General features: G+C 40.9%; 1 protein-coding gene across 3 annotated transcripts in view; it reads left to right on the plus strand.

Annotated features, from left to right (window-relative positions):
- The window catches only part of DNAH5 (dynein axonemal heavy chain 5), a 313,711-nt gene that overhangs the window by 97,956 nt on the left and 196,575 nt on the right, over positions 1 to 19,180 (plus strand). For all 3 annotated transcript variants that reach the window (XM_060400272.1, XM_012097159.4, XM_060400271.1), the window contains exons 16-22: positions 115 to 286; positions 2,915 to 3,060; positions 9,616 to 9,781; positions 10,686 to 10,925; positions 12,514 to 12,704; positions 12,793 to 12,880; positions 15,359 to 15,492. In XM_060400272.1, coding sequence (XP_060256255.1) covers positions 115 to 286; positions 2,915 to 3,060; positions 9,616 to 9,781; positions 10,686 to 10,925; positions 12,514 to 12,704; positions 12,793 to 12,880; positions 15,359 to 15,492 — 1,137 coding nt within the window. The remainder of the gene's footprint in view (positions 1 to 114; positions 287 to 2,914; positions 3,061 to 9,615; positions 9,782 to 10,685; positions 10,926 to 12,513; positions 12,705 to 12,792; positions 12,881 to 15,358; positions 15,493 to 19,180) is intronic.

Here is a 19,180-nt window from a genome sequence, read left to right on the forward strand (position 1 = left end):
TGGAGCCCTATAGCTGGACTCTAAATAAAAGTAATTGTTTTGGATAAAAATGAGCTCTTAATAGATATTCAAAGTGAGATATTATTTGATAATTTCACCCCTATTTCACTGTAGATGATGCTGGCTGAATATCAGAGGGTGAAGTCAAAAATGCCTCCCATTATAGAGCAACTGATGGTTCCTCATTTGGCGAAAGTGGATGAAGCTCTCCAGCCTGGCCTGGCTGCACTGACCTGGACATCACTGAACATTGAGATGTACTTGAAAAATGCTTTTGCAAAGATCAGTAAGTCTGTTTAAATGATTATTATTTTTCAATTTTGAAGACTGAGTTTTTGAATTCTACTGTTTAATTTCTTATAGATATTATGATATACATAATAAAACGAGAGTGTGTTCTTAAGTTGTTCCCTAAGGAATTTGGAGAACACTCTTGAGAGTCCGTTGGACTGCAAGGAGATCCAACCAGTCCATTCTAAAAGAAATCAGTCCTGAATATTCATTGGAAGGACGGATACTGAAGCTGAAACTCTGGCTACCTGATGTGAAGAACTGACTCATTGGGAAAGACCCTGATGCTGGGAAAGTTTGAAGGCAGGAGGAGAAGGGATGAGAGGAGGATGAGATGAGACAAAGGATGAGATGGTTGGATGGCATCACTGACTCAATAGACATGAGTTTGATTAAACTCCGGGAGTTGGCGATGGACAGGGAGGCCTGGCATGCTGCAGTACCCAGGGTCACAAAGATTCAGATATGACTGAGCGACTGAACTGAACTGAAGGAATTTTACCAAATATATGAAATCATTAATTTCCTGGAAACCATATGTGTGTGTGTTGTGCTTAGTTGCTCAGTTGTGTCCAACTCTTTGCAACCCCATGGACTGTAGCCCGCCAGGCTTCTCTGTCCATGGGGATTCTCCAGGCAAGAATACTGGGATGGGTTGCTATGCCCTCCTTCAGGAGCTCTTCCCAACCCAGGGATTGAACCCAGGTCTCCTGCATTGCAGACAGATTCTTTACCAGCTGAGCTACCAGGGAAGCCCCAGAAACCATATATATTTGCTATTTAGTTTTATCCCCAGAGATTAATTACATTTTAAAATTATGCTTATTGTTGGGCATTAGACTTTAAAGGAACTTTAGAGTCATTCAGCTCTTTATACTAACAGGTTAGTGTATTTTGAGATGCTGATTTAAAAGATGTGATTTGGACAGAGCAGACTGCTGAACAGCAGGATATATGGGGAAAGTTTAAGCAAATATTTTTGTTCCTAAACAGGGATATACTACACTTTAAAATATATTTAAGGTGGTGTACTCCATAAATTACAATTTCCCAGAATGTGTACAAGTATGTTGCAAAGGAGCCTAGGCTCAGAGAATTCTGGGAAATCCACATTAAACAAAGTCAAGTAGGTTTCTCTTCTGGAGGACTTTTCAGAGCCCTTGATGTGCCAATATATTTAGTGGGTCTCCAAAAGTGGGCTTCTATAAGTTGCATTTCCCAGAGTTCCTTGGCTGCCTTCTAGGAAAGCATGTTAATGCTTGACGGAGGCATTGTTCTAGAAAGACTGGAAACGGTCATTCTCCTCTTCCTCACCCCTTCACGGCTCAGTTCTCCATGTGTTCGATAGCCCAGAATATGTCCCATTCCCAAGAAGCCCACTTGGACTCTTCTACCACAAGACCACTTCCTCTTGTGACCTCCTGTTATTTTACACTGAGACAAAAGGCTCTGCATTTCCATTTCTTCTAATGGTTCTGTCTTTCCCCAAGACTGACTGCAGAGGGCTTGAAAAATTAGGGTCTTTCTTATGCTTTTGTGTTACTTTGAGTTGGGTTTGTGCTAGATACCTATACGCATATGTATTCATAATGGCTATGGTTTTATACAGTCAATCCCTTTCCATTTATTTACCTCCATAACCGCTTATCCACCCTTTGCCCCCATCATCTCTTTTCTGGATCACCCTTTTCTGAGCCTCCCTTCTACATACCCATTCTGATAGCTCCTTACATTCTCCCTCCAGTCTCCCTCCCTCCCTTCCTCTCTCTGTAGCTGCTGCAGTAACACCTCGTCTATTTATAGCCCAGATTTTCAAGAGCTTGTCTTATTAGTAGGTTTCCATGGTACCTTCCAAATACCTTAGAACGCAGAGGGGTCCAGCTGTTTACTAGGTGCAATATACTCAAGAATATTTGATAGGTACTGGGTTAGGTGGAGCAGAGAAGTGAGGGGCTTATGGTTGAACCCTCCTACCCTCTTTGCTTTGCTTCGTAGCTTTGGGGACTAGATTCGAAGACAACCTGTGAAGGGATCTTTGGGTATGAATGAGGCTCATTACAGTTTGAAGGCTGAATAACATAAAATGCGTGATCAGGCAGCCATAGCAGTATAGGTGTGGAGAAGGTCCTTTGAGATGGAGGGGTGCTCAGGGGTCAACGCCAGCATAGGAGAAGGGGGCCACATGAATATGTGCAGATTCACAGAAAGCCTCCTGGGGGGTAGATGCATTCCAGCTGAATCTGCAAGTTGAGTCAGAGTTAGGCAGGCTGAGAAAGCTGGGAAGCTGGTTAAAGAAAGAACACTGTGAGAAGCAAGTGTGAAATAGCTCTGTGCATGCATTCTAAGTCACTTCATAGAATCTTTGCGACTCCATGGACCATAGCCCACCAGGCTTCTCTGTTCATGGGATTCTTCAGGCAAGAATACTGGAGTGGGTTGCCATGCTCTCCTCCAGCGGATCTTCCCGACCCAGGGATTGAACCTGGGTCTCATGTCTCCTGCAACAGCTCTATGGAGCAATTTTAATCCTGAATTTACTGCTGAAATATAATCACATTTCTTTTTTTAAAAAACAACAACAAAATGCTTAATTTCTTTTATCCACTCTTATTTTTCTCCAAAGGGAACCTGGAGTTGCTGCTCGACAGGGTCAATGATTTGGTCGAGTTCCGCATTGATGCCATCCTGGAAGAAATGAGCAGTACTCCTCTTTGTCAGCTCCCTGGAGAAGAGCCGCTTACCTGTGAAGAGTTTCTCCAGATGACAAAGGTTATTAGAAGATTGATGCTTTTATTTAAACTTTATTTTGTGATTCATTTTTCTATAAAGGGCATTTTGGGAAGCATCAATTGCATTTTTTTTTTCTCTTCCCATGACTGGTCTGTGATGGATGTTCTTTAAACGAGGAGCCTTCCGACAATAATTTGAAAATGAAGAGGAATGTACCCAAGGGGTCAGGTAGACATGAAGAACAAATAATTTCTTTTCAGATCAGTAAGAGAGAAATTGCCATGGAATACATTTCTCATTTTCCCACAGTTTTTGAAGTGTTAGCTGCTCAGTCGTGTCCTATTCTTTGTGACCCTGTCTACCGTAGTCAGCCAGGCTCCTCTGTCCATGGGATTCTCCAGGCAAGAATATAGGAGTGGGTTGCCATTTCCTTCTCCAGGGGATCTTCCCAACTCAGGGATCCAACCCAAGTCTCCCACATTGCAGGGAGATTATTTACTCTCTGAGCCACCTTAGAGCTATTTTGTTGAAGAGCTTCTAGTTCTAGTTCTAGCTTCTAGCTAGGGTTCATTAATAAAATAGTTGCTTGAAACAGCTTCTGGATAGAATTTCTTCTTTAGACATTTCTGTAGAGCAGCGTTTCCCAGAGTGGTATTCTGTGGTACATTGCTGGGGAACCTGGAAAAGACTAGGTCTGTGTTCAGGTGGCCTGGGGTCAACACTGTGCTCTCCTTTTCCCTCCAGGTTTTGTTCACATTAATGTTTTAGAATAAAGACCTTCAGATGGTCTCCTGGGAAAGGGTCTAGTTAACTCTCTTTAATCCATTATTTCTCAAACATTTGCAAAGGGGACACTTTCTTCACTGTGCCACGATTAGGATCCTGGAAACAGTGTTCCATGAAGTGCTCCCTTTGGGAAAGTCACTTTAGCATCATTTGCAACATTTCCAGTGGGCATCCTGATTATAAAAACTCATCAGTGGTGACTTTAATATGGTATGTCAGGAGTCCAGAAGACCATCGCCACTGGAAGGACTCGTGGAACTCACTCTAGTAGCAATAGAGGCTAAGACTTATTATAGTGATCTAATAAGGATACACAGGCTTCTCAGATGGCTCAATGGTAAAGTATCTTCCCACAGTGCAGGAGACGTGGGTTCAGTCCCTGGGTTAGGAAGATCCCCTGGAGAAGGAAATGGCAACCCACTCCAGTATTCTTGCCTGGGAAATTCCATGAACAGAGAAGCCTGGTGGGCTACAGTCCATGGGGTCACAAAGAGTCAGATGCGACTGAGCAACAGAGCGCACACAGAGTAAGGATACACAGTCGGACCATAAGGGGAAAGACAGACAGAGTTTGGAGGAATGCACGCATGGGCTTCCTTGTTCTTTCTCCCTTTCATGAGGGGCCGCAAAGACCTCACTGTCTCTCCCTGCCCTCCCCTCCCCCACCCCCAACCACCCATTGACCCCCAGCAAAAGAAATGCAGTCACGAGCGTGCAATATCTCTGCCCAGGAAAGCCCGTTAAGAGACTTCATGCCCAAGGTTGTCTTGGTCTCATCACAGAGGTGGGCTCCCCTTGTGGCTCAGCTGGTAAAGAACCTGCCTGCAATGCGGGAGACCTGGGTTCAGTCCCTGGGTTGGGAAGATCCCCTGGAGAAAGGAATGGCTACCCACTCCAGTATAGTGGCCTGGAGAATTCCATGGACTGTATAGTCCATGGGTTTGCAAAGAGTTGGACATGACTGAGCTTGGACATACTTTCACTTTCCCTTTTCATCACACAGGTGCTCTCTGCCTAGCATGCACCAAAATTCCAGACACCCAGATGGAAAGCTGGTTGGCAAGATAAACCACACTGTTTGCCCAGATAGTCTGAGTACAGAGAGGCACTCTTTATAGCCTGTAGGAACCTTCCTAAAATCCAGGCTCCCGGGCACCAGCCAGAGAGCCACCTCATTAGCAGGAGAACAATCTCAGGCCTGCTGTGTTAGCCTTTTTCTGCATATATAGTCATCTTCAGTTTATATTAAATTTGTATATAGTCAAAATTAAATGTTCACATTTTAGAAATTTCTCCATCATCTTTCTCTTAGACTCACTGTGTGTAGACCCTAAACTGTACCTCTTCCTTCTTGCTTATTTGCTGTACTCCCACTCTGAGAAATTATTGGGCTCCATGGTTTTTAATATTACCCTACCGCACAATTGCACTCATCTCACACGCTAGTAAAGTAATGCTCAAAATTCTCCAAGCCAGGCTTCAGCAATATGTGAACCGTGAACTTCCAGATATTCAAGGTGGTTTTAGAAAAGGCAGAGGAACCAAAGATCTAATTGCCAACATCCACTGGATCATTGAAAAAGCAAGATAATTCCCCCCAAAACATCTATTTCTGCTTTCTTGACTATGCCAAAGCCTTTGACTATGTGGATCACAATAAACTGTGGAAAATTCTGAAAGAGATGGGAATACCAGACCACCTGACCTGCCTCTTGAGAAACCTATATGCAGGTCAGGAAGCAACAGTTAGAACTGGACATGCAACAACAGACTGGTTCCAAATGGGAAAAAGAGTATGTCAAGGCTGTATATTGTCACCCTGCTTATTTAACTTATATGCAGAGTACATCATGAGAAATGCTGGGCTGGAGGAAGCACAAGCTGGAATCAAGATTGCTGGGAGAAATATCACTTCAGATATGCAGATGACACCACCCTTATGGTAGAAAGTGAAGAAGAACTAAAAAGCCTCTTGATGAAAGTGAAAGAGAAGAGTGAAAAAGTTGGCTTAAAGCTCAACATTCAGAAAACTAAGATCATGGCATCTAGTCCCATCACTTCATGGCAAATAGATGGGGAAATAGTGGACACAGTGGCTGACTTTATTTTTCTGGGCTCCAAAATCACTACGGATAGTGATTGCAGCCATGAAATTAAAGGACACTTACTCCTCGGAAGGAAAGTTATGACCAACCCAGACAGCATATTAAAAAGCAGAGACATTACTTTGCCAACAAAGGTCAATTCAACAAAGGTCAATTTAGTCAAGACTATGATTTTTCCGGTGGTCATGTATGGATGTGAGAGTTGGACTATAAAGAAAGCTGAGCACTGAAGAATTGATGCTTTTGAACTGTGGTGTTGGAGAAGACTCTTGAGAGTCCCTTGGACTGCAAGGAGATCCAACCAGTCCATCCTAAAGGAGATCAGTCCTGGGTGTTCATTGAAAGGACTGATGTTGAAGCTGAAAGTCCAATACTTTGGCCACCTGATGCAAAGAGCTGACTCATTTGAAAAGACCTGGATGCTGGGAGGGATTTAGGGCAGGAGGAGAAGGGGACGAAAGAGGATGAGATGGTTGGATGGCATCACCGACTCAATGGACATGGGTTTGGGTGAACTCTGGGAGTTGCTCTGATTCATGGGGTTGCAAAGAGTCAGACATGACTGAGTGACTGAACTGACTGACTGACTGGTTCTTAGGATTATTTTATAAAAGTGCAAAATTTTAAAACAAATTTAAAAGCAAATTTTAAAAGTGAGAGTGTTAGTTGCTCAGTCATGTCTGACTCTTTGCAACTCCATGGACTGTAGCCTGCTAGGTTCCTCTGTCCTTGGGGATTCTCCAGGCAAGAATACTGGAGTGGGTTGCCATTCCCTTCTCCAGGGGATCTTCCTGACCCAGGGATCAAACCTGGAACTCCCAGATTGCTGTGCTGTGCTTAAATGCTCAGTCATGTCTGACTCTTTACAACTCCATGGACCTAGCCTGCTAGGTTCCTCTGTCCTTGGGGATTCTCCAGGCAAGAATACTGGAGTGAGTTGCCATGCCCTCCTCCAAGGAATCTTCCCAACCCAGGGATTGAACCCAGGTCTCCTACATTGCAAGCAGATTCTTTACTGTCTGAGCCACCAGGGAAGTCCCAAGAATATTGGAGTGGGTAGCCATTCCATCCTAAAATATTAAAAAAGATGGGAAAAGTAGCATTTTTACCCATTACACTGCCATTGTGATAACTTGGTATATTGCCTATTTACATTTGTGATCCTTACTGTACAGACTGCAGATTTGTAATGGTGTGTGTGTTTTTTCTCCCACTTACTTTTTCTTCAGCAAATATTTCTCATGTTGCTACATGGCCACCATTTTAAGGATGCCTTCAGAATATTCTATTGAGTTGATGTATCCTAATTTACTTACTTTGTTATTGTTGGATAGTTAGATGATTTCTAGTTTTGCTGTTTTGCCAAGAGCTACAATGAATATATTTATATGTTTCATGCTTTTTATTCCCCGTTAGGAGTATTTCCTCCTCCAAAAAAAATGTTTCTTCATTTAATAGCTGTTAATATTTGTAGCCAAATTGCTTTTCAAACTGATGATATCAACTTAAAATGCCATCAGCAATGTAGTAGTACCAATTTCACTGTCTTCCAACAAACACTGCTTTATTATAATTACTGTAAATTATAATAAAATTTTTGTTAGAATAAAGTATAGTAGAACAATGCATTTATTATAATAAAATCCAACAATAAATGTATTACAAGTAATTATAAATTATTAATTTTACCTTAAGTAGCAAAATCATAGAGCCTAATTTTAATTTGCATTTTGATTACCAAAGTAAATGATTACCAATATAAAAGAATGCTTTCTCTTGAATTCATTTACTTTTTATAATTCATTTTTTCCTTCAATAATTTTTTTATGGAGCTTCTGTGTGAAACACTGCTTGGGAATAAGACAGTGAACAAAACAAGTGAAATCTCTGCCATTGCAATGCTCGCTTTCAAGTGGAGGTTGTATAAAAACAAGCAAACAAAAAAAGCCAGTGAGCAAACAGCATGCCAAGTTCAGTGGAGAAAAATTAAGAGGATAGTGGAGAAAAGGAGCACCTGAAAGGGGGTAGTGATTTTATGTTGATGGTCAGGGACGACCTCTGTAATTACATCTGAACACAGGAAGTGAGGGAGAAAGCCATGTGACTGTCTCTGGGAAAAAGCATTCCAGGCAGTGGGAATGGGAAGTGCAAAGGTCCTGAGGCTTATTCTTGTGGGAGAAAGGCACTGAGTTGAAGTTCGTTGATTATGTTCATATGCTGGGGGTGGAGGAGATCAAGAAGAGAAGGAAAAAGGGAATGGTTGGTAAGTATAGTCCTGGGGAAGCAGGCGAGTGTGGTTAGATTGTGGGATTTTTTTTTTTTTAAAGCAGCTACTTGTGTTATTTTTTAAAATTTTATTTAATTTACTTATTATTTATTTTTGATTGCTCTGGGTCTTCATGTGGTGCATGGACTTCTCATTGCGGTGGCTTTCCTTGTTGCCTCGCACGGGCTCTAGGCGCCCAGGCTTCAGTAGAGTGGCACGTGGGCTTAGTTGCCCTGTGGCAAGTGGGATCTTCCTGGACCAGGGATCGAACCTGTGTCCCCTGCATTGGCAGGTAGATTCTTGACCACTCAACCACCAGGAAAATCCCTTGTATTCTTAACTAGAAGGATAAACATTGTATTCCTGAAAAAGGAGGAAAGAGAGTTGATGATGGATTCTGGTTAGTCTTCTGGATGAGGGCATGGGGTCAGGGCTAGGTCACGGGGAGGATGGTGCAAGGATTTGAGGGACAAGGATTTGAGAACACAGTTGTTCTGGGGCCTGGTAGGGAATGTGACTGGAGTGACATAGAATGATTCCTGGGTAGCATTAGGAGCTGGACTGAGTTTGGGGGCCATGAATTCCCAGTGCCAAGCACCTGCCTTGCCATGACCTGTGTGTGCAAGCAGAGATCGTAGATTATCTGATCATTTGGGTTGGACTTCTCCTGCGTAGGGCCCTGGAAGGCTGAGGGGTTGATGGAGTAAAGGCTGTTGTCAAAAGAATGATTGATGTGAGACATCATCCTTAGGGGAGGGTGTGCAGAGTCAGAGGGTTTAAGGGTGAATGTCATGGCTGATGAGGAGGTAAATGAACCCTGAGGCTAATGGAGTGGAGGGTCCACGAGGACATTAGAGCATCTCAAGGTGAACCATGGTTGGTTGAAGCTAAAGACCATGACCCACCCACAGTCTGTTGCTTCATGGGCTTGTTTTTTCAACTAGGTGGTAAATCACTGACTATATCATCTCCTTGTCTATTTGTCTTGATTAAAGTGCCCCAGTATATTCATTTGTATTTATTACACTCTTGAGAAATATATAATCTAGTTGGAGGGGAGGGGGATACTTAAAGTTATTTAGGGGTTGATGATGGATTGTTGGCAAAGGTGACGAGGGAAGGGAGCCTGACTAGAGCAGATTTATATGAAATAGAAAAGCTTCGTGGGAAGAGAGGCTCTTCATGGCTTTTGGACTTATTTCCTCCACTGCTGGAGAAGTTAGAGTAATTGTGGCCCATCTACTCACCAGTTGGTTCTCTCATCTTTAATACAGTCCTTTACAGGATGCCTGGCCTGGGTTAGTGTGAGAGGTATGGCCAAACATTGTTGGAGGCCAAAATCTCATCTGGAGGCTGGACCTGTCGTGTTGCTACCATTACTGATGTGCTATCAATAGCTAGATAAACAAATATGACATGATGCTATTTTTTTGATAGGACCTTTGTGTAAATGGTGCTCAGATACTACACTTTAAAAGCTCTTTAGTGGAGGAAGCAGTCAATGAGCTAATAAATATGTTGCTGGATGTGGAAGTTCCATCTAAGGAAGAAAGAGAGAAAGTATTTAATGTGAATAGTGATGATTGGAAAAATGAAAGTTCAGGTAAGAAAGGGGGGTAATGGAAGGGTCTTGTTTTTCTAGGACATGCCTGAAAACCAAAATTTAATTTTCTACTTTGCAGTGAATTTCACACTCTAATAAGACCCTCCCAGTTTTATAAGGACATTAATAAATCTGAAATTAGGATTTGGGAAACACTTGAATGATAGCGTGTCATTAATTTCCATTACTTTTTGTTCAGCTCTACAAACGTGTAGTTCACACTGGTCCTTGTTAGCTCTGTTTGCATTTAGGTGTAAGTGTGTGTTTTTTCACTTTATCAGTAAAGTAGGATGGATTATGGGTTGGAATTCCCACTGGAGTATGACTACACCAGACAGAGCAGGTGGTTTGTGGAACAGATGAAGACAGCAAGAGGCAGAGAAGGGACGCTGCTCCCCAAGGGTTTGTGGTTGTTGGTGAAAGAGAGACCCCAGAGAGCCAGCACCTATGACCCCAGGCCCTGTCTTATTTTTGCATAGTTCCTACCTCTCCTCCTATTCCCACACGTCAAGGATGAGAGGTTCCATCAGTCTACCTTGTTCCCCCAATGTCCTCTTCCTATCCTTTGATGGCCTCATTTCATAAGAAGTATGACATTTGAGTGTTATTAAACTTGCACGTATGTGTGGGCTCAGTCCTATCCGACTCGTTGTGACCTCATGGACTGTAGCCCACCGGGCTCCTCTGTCCATAGAATTCTCCAGGCATGAATACTGGAGTGGGTTACCGTTTCCTCCTCCAGGGCATCTTCCTGACCCAGGGATCAATCGATTATGTGTTTTGTGTTTCCTGCTTTGGCAGGCAGGTTCTTTACGACTGCACCAATTTATCTTAATTTTCTTCTTTAACTGCAGTAGGTGGTCCCCTGCCCCCATCTCTTTCAATTTCTCTCATTTTGTAACAGCAAAAGGAGAAGAAGAAAATTCTGATACCTTGACTTCTTCCCTTAATGCCGGGGCAGGCCTCTTGCCTTTGATGGCAGTCTCAAGAAAGAAGAAAGAGATCGAGGCGTTAGAGGAAGGAGCCCGAGAGTTGCTCTCTCACTTCAATCACCAAAACACGGATGCTCTTCTGAAAGTTACAAGGAACACGCTAGAGGCCATCCGCAGGCGCATTCAATTCTGCAACATGATGAGCTTCCGGGGTAATGATCCCGCAGGGTTGGCCTCTTGGCTTGCCAAGCCTGGTCTCCGGTTGTGTGTGCATGTGTGTGTTCCTGTTAAATTTAAATAATCAAACCCTCACCATTTCTTCAGTGCCTCCTTGTACATTTATATAATATGAACTTGGACTATCTCAGCAGTTCGGTGAAGTAGACACTGTCATTTCTCTCATTTAAGACTGATAAGACTGGAGTCCAGGAAAGTTAAGTAATTGACTTAAGGCCACTTAGCTTTTGTTAATAAAATAATAATCAACATCACATTTAATCTTTTTGTAATAAGATGAAAACATGTGAAATGAATTGTTTTAACTAGTAAAAGAAGAAATACTTTAAAAAGAAGCTATATAGAAACATACTTTCATTGTGAAATCATTAGATTATTAGCCAGTCTTATAAAGAAAGATTTTATTAATGTCATAACCTCCAGATCAGAAAATTATTATTATTATTTTTTGCTATTTTCGTGTTAATTTAGTACTTTCCAGCTCATTTCTTCATTCTTAAAACAATCATCTCTCTTCAGCACCATTCAGAAATTGGTTTCCCAGATGGGCCACAAAAATCATTCAAATCTAGAGACACTCTGAAGCTAAACTTTGAATTGAAAACATAAAAACAAAGTAACAATAATTAATTAAACAAAAAACAATAGGATAACAAACCTTTTTATTTATTTTGAACATGGGCTCCTAAAGGAAAGCAGTTAGTTAACTCTAATAGTTAATTAGAAGTGGATGAAAAGAAGTGGAAACATTGAAAGAACTTTTGATGGAAACTTGGTTTATTATGTTTTATTTCACCTCAAAATGGGGGATAGTCCTTTTCTTTGACATGGGGCTAATATTTGAACTTATCAACTGTTGATATGTTGGATATTGTCTCCTGTCTTTTCCAACTTTATATATTACAGGTATTTCCAACTGTATAGAGTTGCACACATACATATCCATATTTATATACCCATAACTATACCTATATTCAACTTTAAAAGTCCCTTGGATATAAATGGTGAATTACACTTTATTTCGTCCCTGGTCTTTAACTGCTCCCAGTGTGATATACTCTAATATATATCAGAGTGATGATAGCGATGGTAGAAAGACATATATTTTATCTGAAATTCTAAGCTGGCATTTGTTCTGATAGTCTTGTGTTTTATCCCTTACTTATTTATTCTATATTTAATTTGCTGGCATCCTGTTATTCAGACAGTCTCATCTTCAATATTTTAGGTAAGAGTTTCTATAATTATATAATCTGCCAACTCCATGCAGCCAATTTTCTTTATGGAGCATGTACCCATAGACTGATCAGCAGAAGATGGCTTGGAGTCTACTGAACTGCTGTGTTCCACTGAGCAAAACTAGATCCTCTATTAGTTTTTATTCATTCACTCATACGTTCAGCAAATTCATATTGTCTGATGATATATCTATTATGTATAGGTGCTTTCATTATCTAGGTGCTTTCATTTTTCTGGTTAAAAATGATATTTTATCTTTTTCATTAAAAAAAGAATCTTTTTAAATGAAAAGGATGAATGCGTCCCTGTTCTGTGTTAACTCAGACAGTAACAGTGCCTCTAAAGTGAAGCAGAACGGACTGCCCATTTTCCGGGCAAGCGTCATTCTGGCCATCCCCAACATCAGCATGGCCCCAGCCCTTGAAGACATACAGCAGACGCTGAACAAAGCTGTGGAGTTCATCGTCACTGTCAGCAAGGGGGTTAGACAGTGGAGCGGTGAGCCGGCGTCCAAGGTGAGTTTGGCATGAGGAAACCGTTACACGTGGAAGCTGCTTCTTTTACAGGTGATAGGGCACTGAAAACTGTCCTTTTCCATTGCAGAAAAAGATGCAGGAAAGAAAACTGACTGCCCTGCAGCATAATGAAGACAGTGATTCTGATACTGAAATGGGAGAAAACGAATCTCAAGGTAGATGTTCTTTTAGTTCTTTCTGACTAGTCATTCTAAATCAAAACCTGTTGAGCTAAAAGGTATTTCCATCCCCCGCCCCCACCCCCGTGCAATTCTCAGATCAGATTGTAGTATTAATCTATGAGTCAGTTTCATATTTGTAAAATACAGATTCATGTATATCACCATGATAGTGTAGTTTATTATTATTTTTTAAAGATTTACTTATTTATTTGTGGCTGTACTGGGTCTTGGAGAAGGCAATGGCACCCCACTCTAGTACTCTTGCCTGGAAAATCCCATGGATGGAGAAGCCTGGTGGGCTGCAGTCCATGGGGTTGCCAAGGGTCAGACACGACTGAGCTACTTTACTTTCACTTTTCACTTTCATGCATTGGAGAAGGAAATGGCAGCCCACTCCAGGGTTCTTGCCTGGAGAATCCCAGGGACGGGGGAGCCTGGTGGGCTGCCGTCCATGGGGTCACACAGAGTTGGACATGACTGGAGTGACTTAGCAGCAGCAGTCCTGGGTCTTCGTTGCTGTGCCTGGGTTTGCTCTGGTTGAGTGAGTGGGGGACTCTCACGGCAGAGGCCTCTCCTGTTGGGGAGCACAGGCTCTAGGCCTGCAGGCTTGATAGTTGTGGCATGTGGCTCAGTCATTGCAGCTCCCGGGCTCTAGGGCACAGACGCAGTAGTTGTGGTCCATGGGCTTAGCTGTCCCATGGCATGTGGGCTCTTCCTGGACCAGGGATTGAACCTGTGTCCCCGGCACTGGCAGGCACATTCTTTACCACTGCACCACCAGGGAAGCCCCTAAATAGTGTGTTTTAAATGTATGTATCAAAGACATACTGGGGGACAGGAAGGCTTTTAGTCTCACAGTTTAAAGAAAAGCTTGTTATTATCACAATGAATATTTCCTGATTTAAGAGATCTTTTGTATTTTGACACACTGTGTATCCTGTTTCGCTTACATAATGTGATTTTTGCTGTATATCTCATGATTTTCATTTATGCCATTCTTCTTGTTCAGTTGCTAAATTGTGTCCGACTCTTTGTGACCCCATGGACTGCAGCAGCCAGGTTTCCCTGTCCTTCACTATTTCCCAGAGTTTGCTTAAACTCATGTCCATTGAGTCAGCGAAGCCATCCAACCGTCTCATCCTCTGTGGTCCCCTTCTCCTCCTGCCCTCAATCTTTCCCAGCATCCGGATCTTTTCCAGTGAGTTGGGTCTTCACATCAGGTGGCCAAAGTATTGGAGCGTTAGCTTCAGCATCAGTCCTTCCAATGAATATTCAGGGTTGTTTTCCTTTAGGACTGACTGGTTTGATCTTGCAGTCCCACAAGAGTTTTCTCCAGTACCACAATTCGAAAGCATCAATTCTTTGATGCTCAGCATTCTTTATGGTCCCACTCTCACATCCGTACATAACTATTGGAAAAACCATAGCTTTGACTATATGAACCTTTGTCAGCAAAGTGATGTCTCTGCTTTTTAATGTGCTGTCTAGGTTTGTCATACCTCTTCTTCCAAGGAGCAAGCATCTTTTAATTTCATGGCTGCAGTCACTGTCTGCAGTGATCTTGGAGCCCAAGAAAATAAAATCTGCCACTATTTCCACGTTTCCCTCTTCTATTTGCCATGAAGTGATGGGACCAGATGCCATGATCTTAGTTTTTGAATGTTGAGTTTTAAGTCAGCTTTTTCACTCTCCCCTTTTACCCTCATCAAGGGCTCTTTAGTTCGTCTTTGCTTTCTGCCATTAGGATGGTGTCATCCCCATATCTGAGGTAATATTAGGGAGTATATGACATCCAAGTTGCTAATGATAGATGATAAATGTAGTCTTTATTTATTCAACCTTCTTTTAAAGCAGCTGAGCAAACAGCAGAGCTTGTGTAATTTTCAATTAGTGTTCATATCCCTTGAGATGATAAATAAACTAACCACCAGGAAGGCACTGAAACAAGTCTTTCTTTAAAATAATCTGCTACCAAAGAGGATAAAGGCAGAGTGTGCAGGCTCAGTAGTTGCAGGGCATGGGCTTAGTTGCTGTAAGGCATGTGGGATCTTACTTCCCCAACCAGAGATTGAACCTGCATCCCTTGCGCTGCAAGGTGGGTTCTTAACCACTGGACCACAAAGAAGTCCCCTCTATTGCTTCTATAAAGAAGATTTTCAGAAGTCCTTACTTTACTGTTACAGTGTTAGTCATTCAGTCGTGTCTGACTCTTTGTGACCCCATGAACTATAGCCCGCTAGGCTACTCTGTGAGATTTCCCAGGCAAGAATCCTGGAGTGGGCAGCCATGTCCTTCTTCAGGGGATCTTCCCAACCCAGCGATCGAACCTGGGTCTCCTCCATTGGCAGGCAGATTCTTTACTGTCTGAGCCACCAGGGAAGTCCTCTTACTATTACAGAAACTCACTAATCTTTTTAAAAGCACATTTCTATACCATTGATATAAATATTTCTCTCTTTTTTTTCCCTTTAGATACCCTTGAGATAGCATCTGTGAACTTACCCATTCCCGTGCAAACCAGGAACTATTATAAGAATGTTTCTGACAACAAAGAGATTGTAAAATTAGTCTCTGTGCTTAGCACAATCATCAACTCCACCAAAAAGGTATGCCAAGAGGATTTGCAGCCAGGCTGTTTTGCTTTACAGCACAGACCTGTGTGAAGTCCAGCATTAAAGCTTGTCCTTCATGTAGCCTGGGTCCTACCCTCTGTGACTTCAGTGAGCAACTTATGGAATCTTGTACGTGCTCAGGAAATGTTTAACTCAAGATTTTTCATTCCAAATTGCAAGGTGAAAGAGAACTATCTTTTCTGTTTTTTTTTTTAATATTGTCTCCTGTTTAATGCCTTAAACTACTTATGTACTTATATACCACTAGTACAAATAAGTCTGTTAAAAAATTTGATATTTCTCAAAGCGCAAGTCAGACTTCACTTTCAAAGAGTCAGTGATGCTGGAACTGGCTTGTATCATTTGAAACAGAGTAAGATTTACACTCTAATTTTGTATTTGTGTATATCAGATGAACGTTTATGTACATTATAATGTGTAGATAAGATAATACTGAGAATATTGAAAATATTATCAGCACAAACTTGCCCCGGACATGGATATAAACTCAGGTTAATTTTTTTCTTCCAATCTCTTCTTGTCTCAACTTTCCCTTTTCTGTTCAGGCAAATCTGTTTTCATGGTCAAAAAGACTCAAAATTCTAAAGTCAATTTCTCCTTAAAAGAGAATATTCGCATTGCCATTAAGACCTGCTGACTCTTTAAAAATGTTTCTCAGTGTCGAGGAAACAGCTGTCACTCAATAAATATGTCTTTTCTATTACTGAGTTTTGATAGAATGAATTTCTTTTGTTTGAAAGTGTTTTGAAAAGCTGCCTTTGCTGTAACCATGTGAGGAAATATTAAGTTTAATTTTAATGTATTCCTGAGGGAACTGGAAGCTTTTGCATTTCTGCACTTTCTATTTTCCTTTCTTAATATAGTGCAGGTCCTGTATTTAAGTTTGCCCTAGGGACTGCAGTCACATAATTCAATTTAACAAATATTTGTCTAGTGGTTAGTTTATCAAGCTCTATACTAAATGTAAAGGTAAGTAGAGTATTTTATAATGATAATAAGCATTGAAGGATCCTTTCAAATCCTCAGTAATCTTAGAAAACACAATAAAATAGATCATAATAAAGTTCATTACTTTCTCTGAATGTAAGCAGCCACTATTATGAAAACCTAAGAGTAAGGCCTAGTAGTTGAAATTAATATCCTGCTGGCACCAAAATATTTATGTTTGTGTCATTTTTGTTACATTTGCCTTTCCATTATGTGAAGGAAATGTACAGATGTTAGTCTTTCTTAAAATAATAGAAAAAGTTGGCACTTAGAATAACTTGAAGGACTTTATCCAGATTGATAGGATGGCCAAATTGTTTGTCGAAGTATCTATGCACACTTGGTCACAGTGTTAAATGTGGCCCTCCCTGGCCATCGACCCTTCTGAATTTTGTATGATTGACCTTTCTCAACTTGATTAAATTGGGACAGAAAATCCTCTGATCCCAGCCCCTTTCCTCTTACAGGAGCTAACTGAATCAGAATGTAAACTTGACCTATGTTCAGCTCATCCAAAGGTTGGCCATCAACTTATAACACTGCCTTGCTTGAAAAGATGAGCTGGACCAAATAATCAAAATAACTGTGGCAATTAAAATAACTTAAATAGACCAACCCTGCAAATGTAGTTCATGTACTTTTCCTTTAGATTCTAGGTTACCTTTGCTTTCAAAAGTCCCAATTTAATCAAGTTAGACACTTTCAGATAAAATAAATGAGAGTCTAAAACTTATTTAGGTAGGGTATGTTCTTAATGATATAAACTCTTGGATGTTGAAAGAGTGGGATTCTGGAATTTCTACCCATATTCCGGGGTCCTTGATGATCTGTAATTCATTCTCCAAACCATCATCCATTTGTGAGAATGTCCACATGCTGTTGCAATGCATTCTGGGTGTGTATGTCAGCATCTTAGCTCACGCCAGGGGATTGGTTGTGGTTGGGACACACAGCAGCAGGCTTACCTTTCTGCATTTTAATGAGTGGGAAGTCTCAACACTCATTAAGCCTGAGGTTCTGAGTGACACATTAGCTTTGTGTTGGGCATGGCGGTAAAGATATCCTTGGTTTGGTACAACTTGGTGAAATTTACTTAATTGGACCTTTTAGAATGAAGTTGGAAATGCTCTTTTCTTTCCTTTTTTTTTTTTGTTTGTTTTTGTTTTTTTTTTTTTTTTAGTTTTTTATTTTTTAAATTTTAAAATCTTTAATTCTTACATGCATTCCCAAACATGAACCCCCCTCCCACCCGGCATTTTCACTCTCAGCTTAAAATTTTTTTTTTCTCATTCAGATGTAACTCTGAAATTATAATATTAGCCAGGAGAAAAAGTTGATTGCCCAGAGCTGTAAACATTAGAATGAGGAGACAAATCTTAATTGTTTGGAGATGGTATAATTATTTACTAAGTAAATCCAAAATTGCTCATCTGAAAAGAAAATATGGCTTAATAAAGAGTTAAGTTAGTGGTAAGTTGAGAGATAGGCATTTCTGCTGAAATACAGTAAATATGTTCCTAAAAAGCTTGATTTGCAATGTCACACATTTAATAAAATAGAGATTATGAGAAAAATGGGGTTGGGATGAACATAACAAAACGTAGGAAATTCTGTAACCAGGGTAGTTAACAAAAACGGTAACAATCATAGTGAGATACTAAACCATTTAATAACACTGTAATGAGTATGAAACTTTACTATCAAAGATGAAAGAAACTTGGGAAAAGGTGATGTAAAAAACAGTTAAAAATGCTGAGTTATGGAAACAAGGAGAAAATATGGAAAAATCAGGTCTAACTGTGCCAAGAACATTCTCAAAACAAAGTGGAGACCAAATTAACCCCAAAGAAAGAAGGGGCAGAAAGCATTGTGCCCCTCTGTGGGTTGCTGCTTTAGTGGGTACAAAGCAAAGTACTGGGAAAAATAACTCTTGATAATGTGAGCTTCCTGTTATATTGATATCATTTCCTATTTGCCAATTGCAAGAGAGCCAATTCATCTTACAGAAACACACTTTGTAGAAAACAGGATCATTCATTAAAAAACCAATTAAAAAAGTTTATATGCCATTCATATAGTTATAAGAATAGTGGGAAAAGGTCATTTTTTATGATAACAACATCATTGGAGATTACCTAGGAGCATACATGATGAGAAGTTTGTAGGGTCTTTACGAAGATTTCTCTAAAACTTAACAAGGAATTTAGAAAGGAAAGATGAGAAGATATAGAAACACACAGAAATATTTAACACTGTACGGATGTCTATCCTTATCCAATATATTTATGCATTTTGTGTGATTCCATCCAGTCTTTCAGTGGAGTTGGATGCTGGATGTATCTGTTTGTGTCTATATCTAATCTCCATACTCTGAACTTAGGGAACAAGTCAATGGGCTTCCTTTGAGATTTCCAGTGGATTTCACCCATGAGGGTCTTGGTGGAGCTCTGAGCAGTGGAAGAAAGTGACCTCAGAGTATTTTTTTACCCCTGTAGCGTCACCCTCTCCTTGGTATGGTTTCGAGCTGTGGTTTTTGACCTGAGGTCCAGCTCCAATCAACTGGGCCCTGTCCGCAAGAGATTTCATGGACTCAACTCGCTGCCCCACCCTCCCAGAAACTGTTCCCCGCCCTTTTTAGCTAGGATGGTAGTTCTGTTGTTACCAGTCCTGGGTT

The sequence above is a fragment of the Ovis aries genome, chromosome 16, assembly GCF_016772045.2.
Source record: "Ovis aries strain OAR_USU_Benz2616 breed Rambouillet chromosome 16, ARS-UI_Ramb_v3.0, whole genome shotgun sequence".
Classification (NCBI taxonomy): domain Eukaryota; kingdom Metazoa; phylum Chordata; class Mammalia; order Artiodactyla; family Bovidae; genus Ovis; species Ovis aries.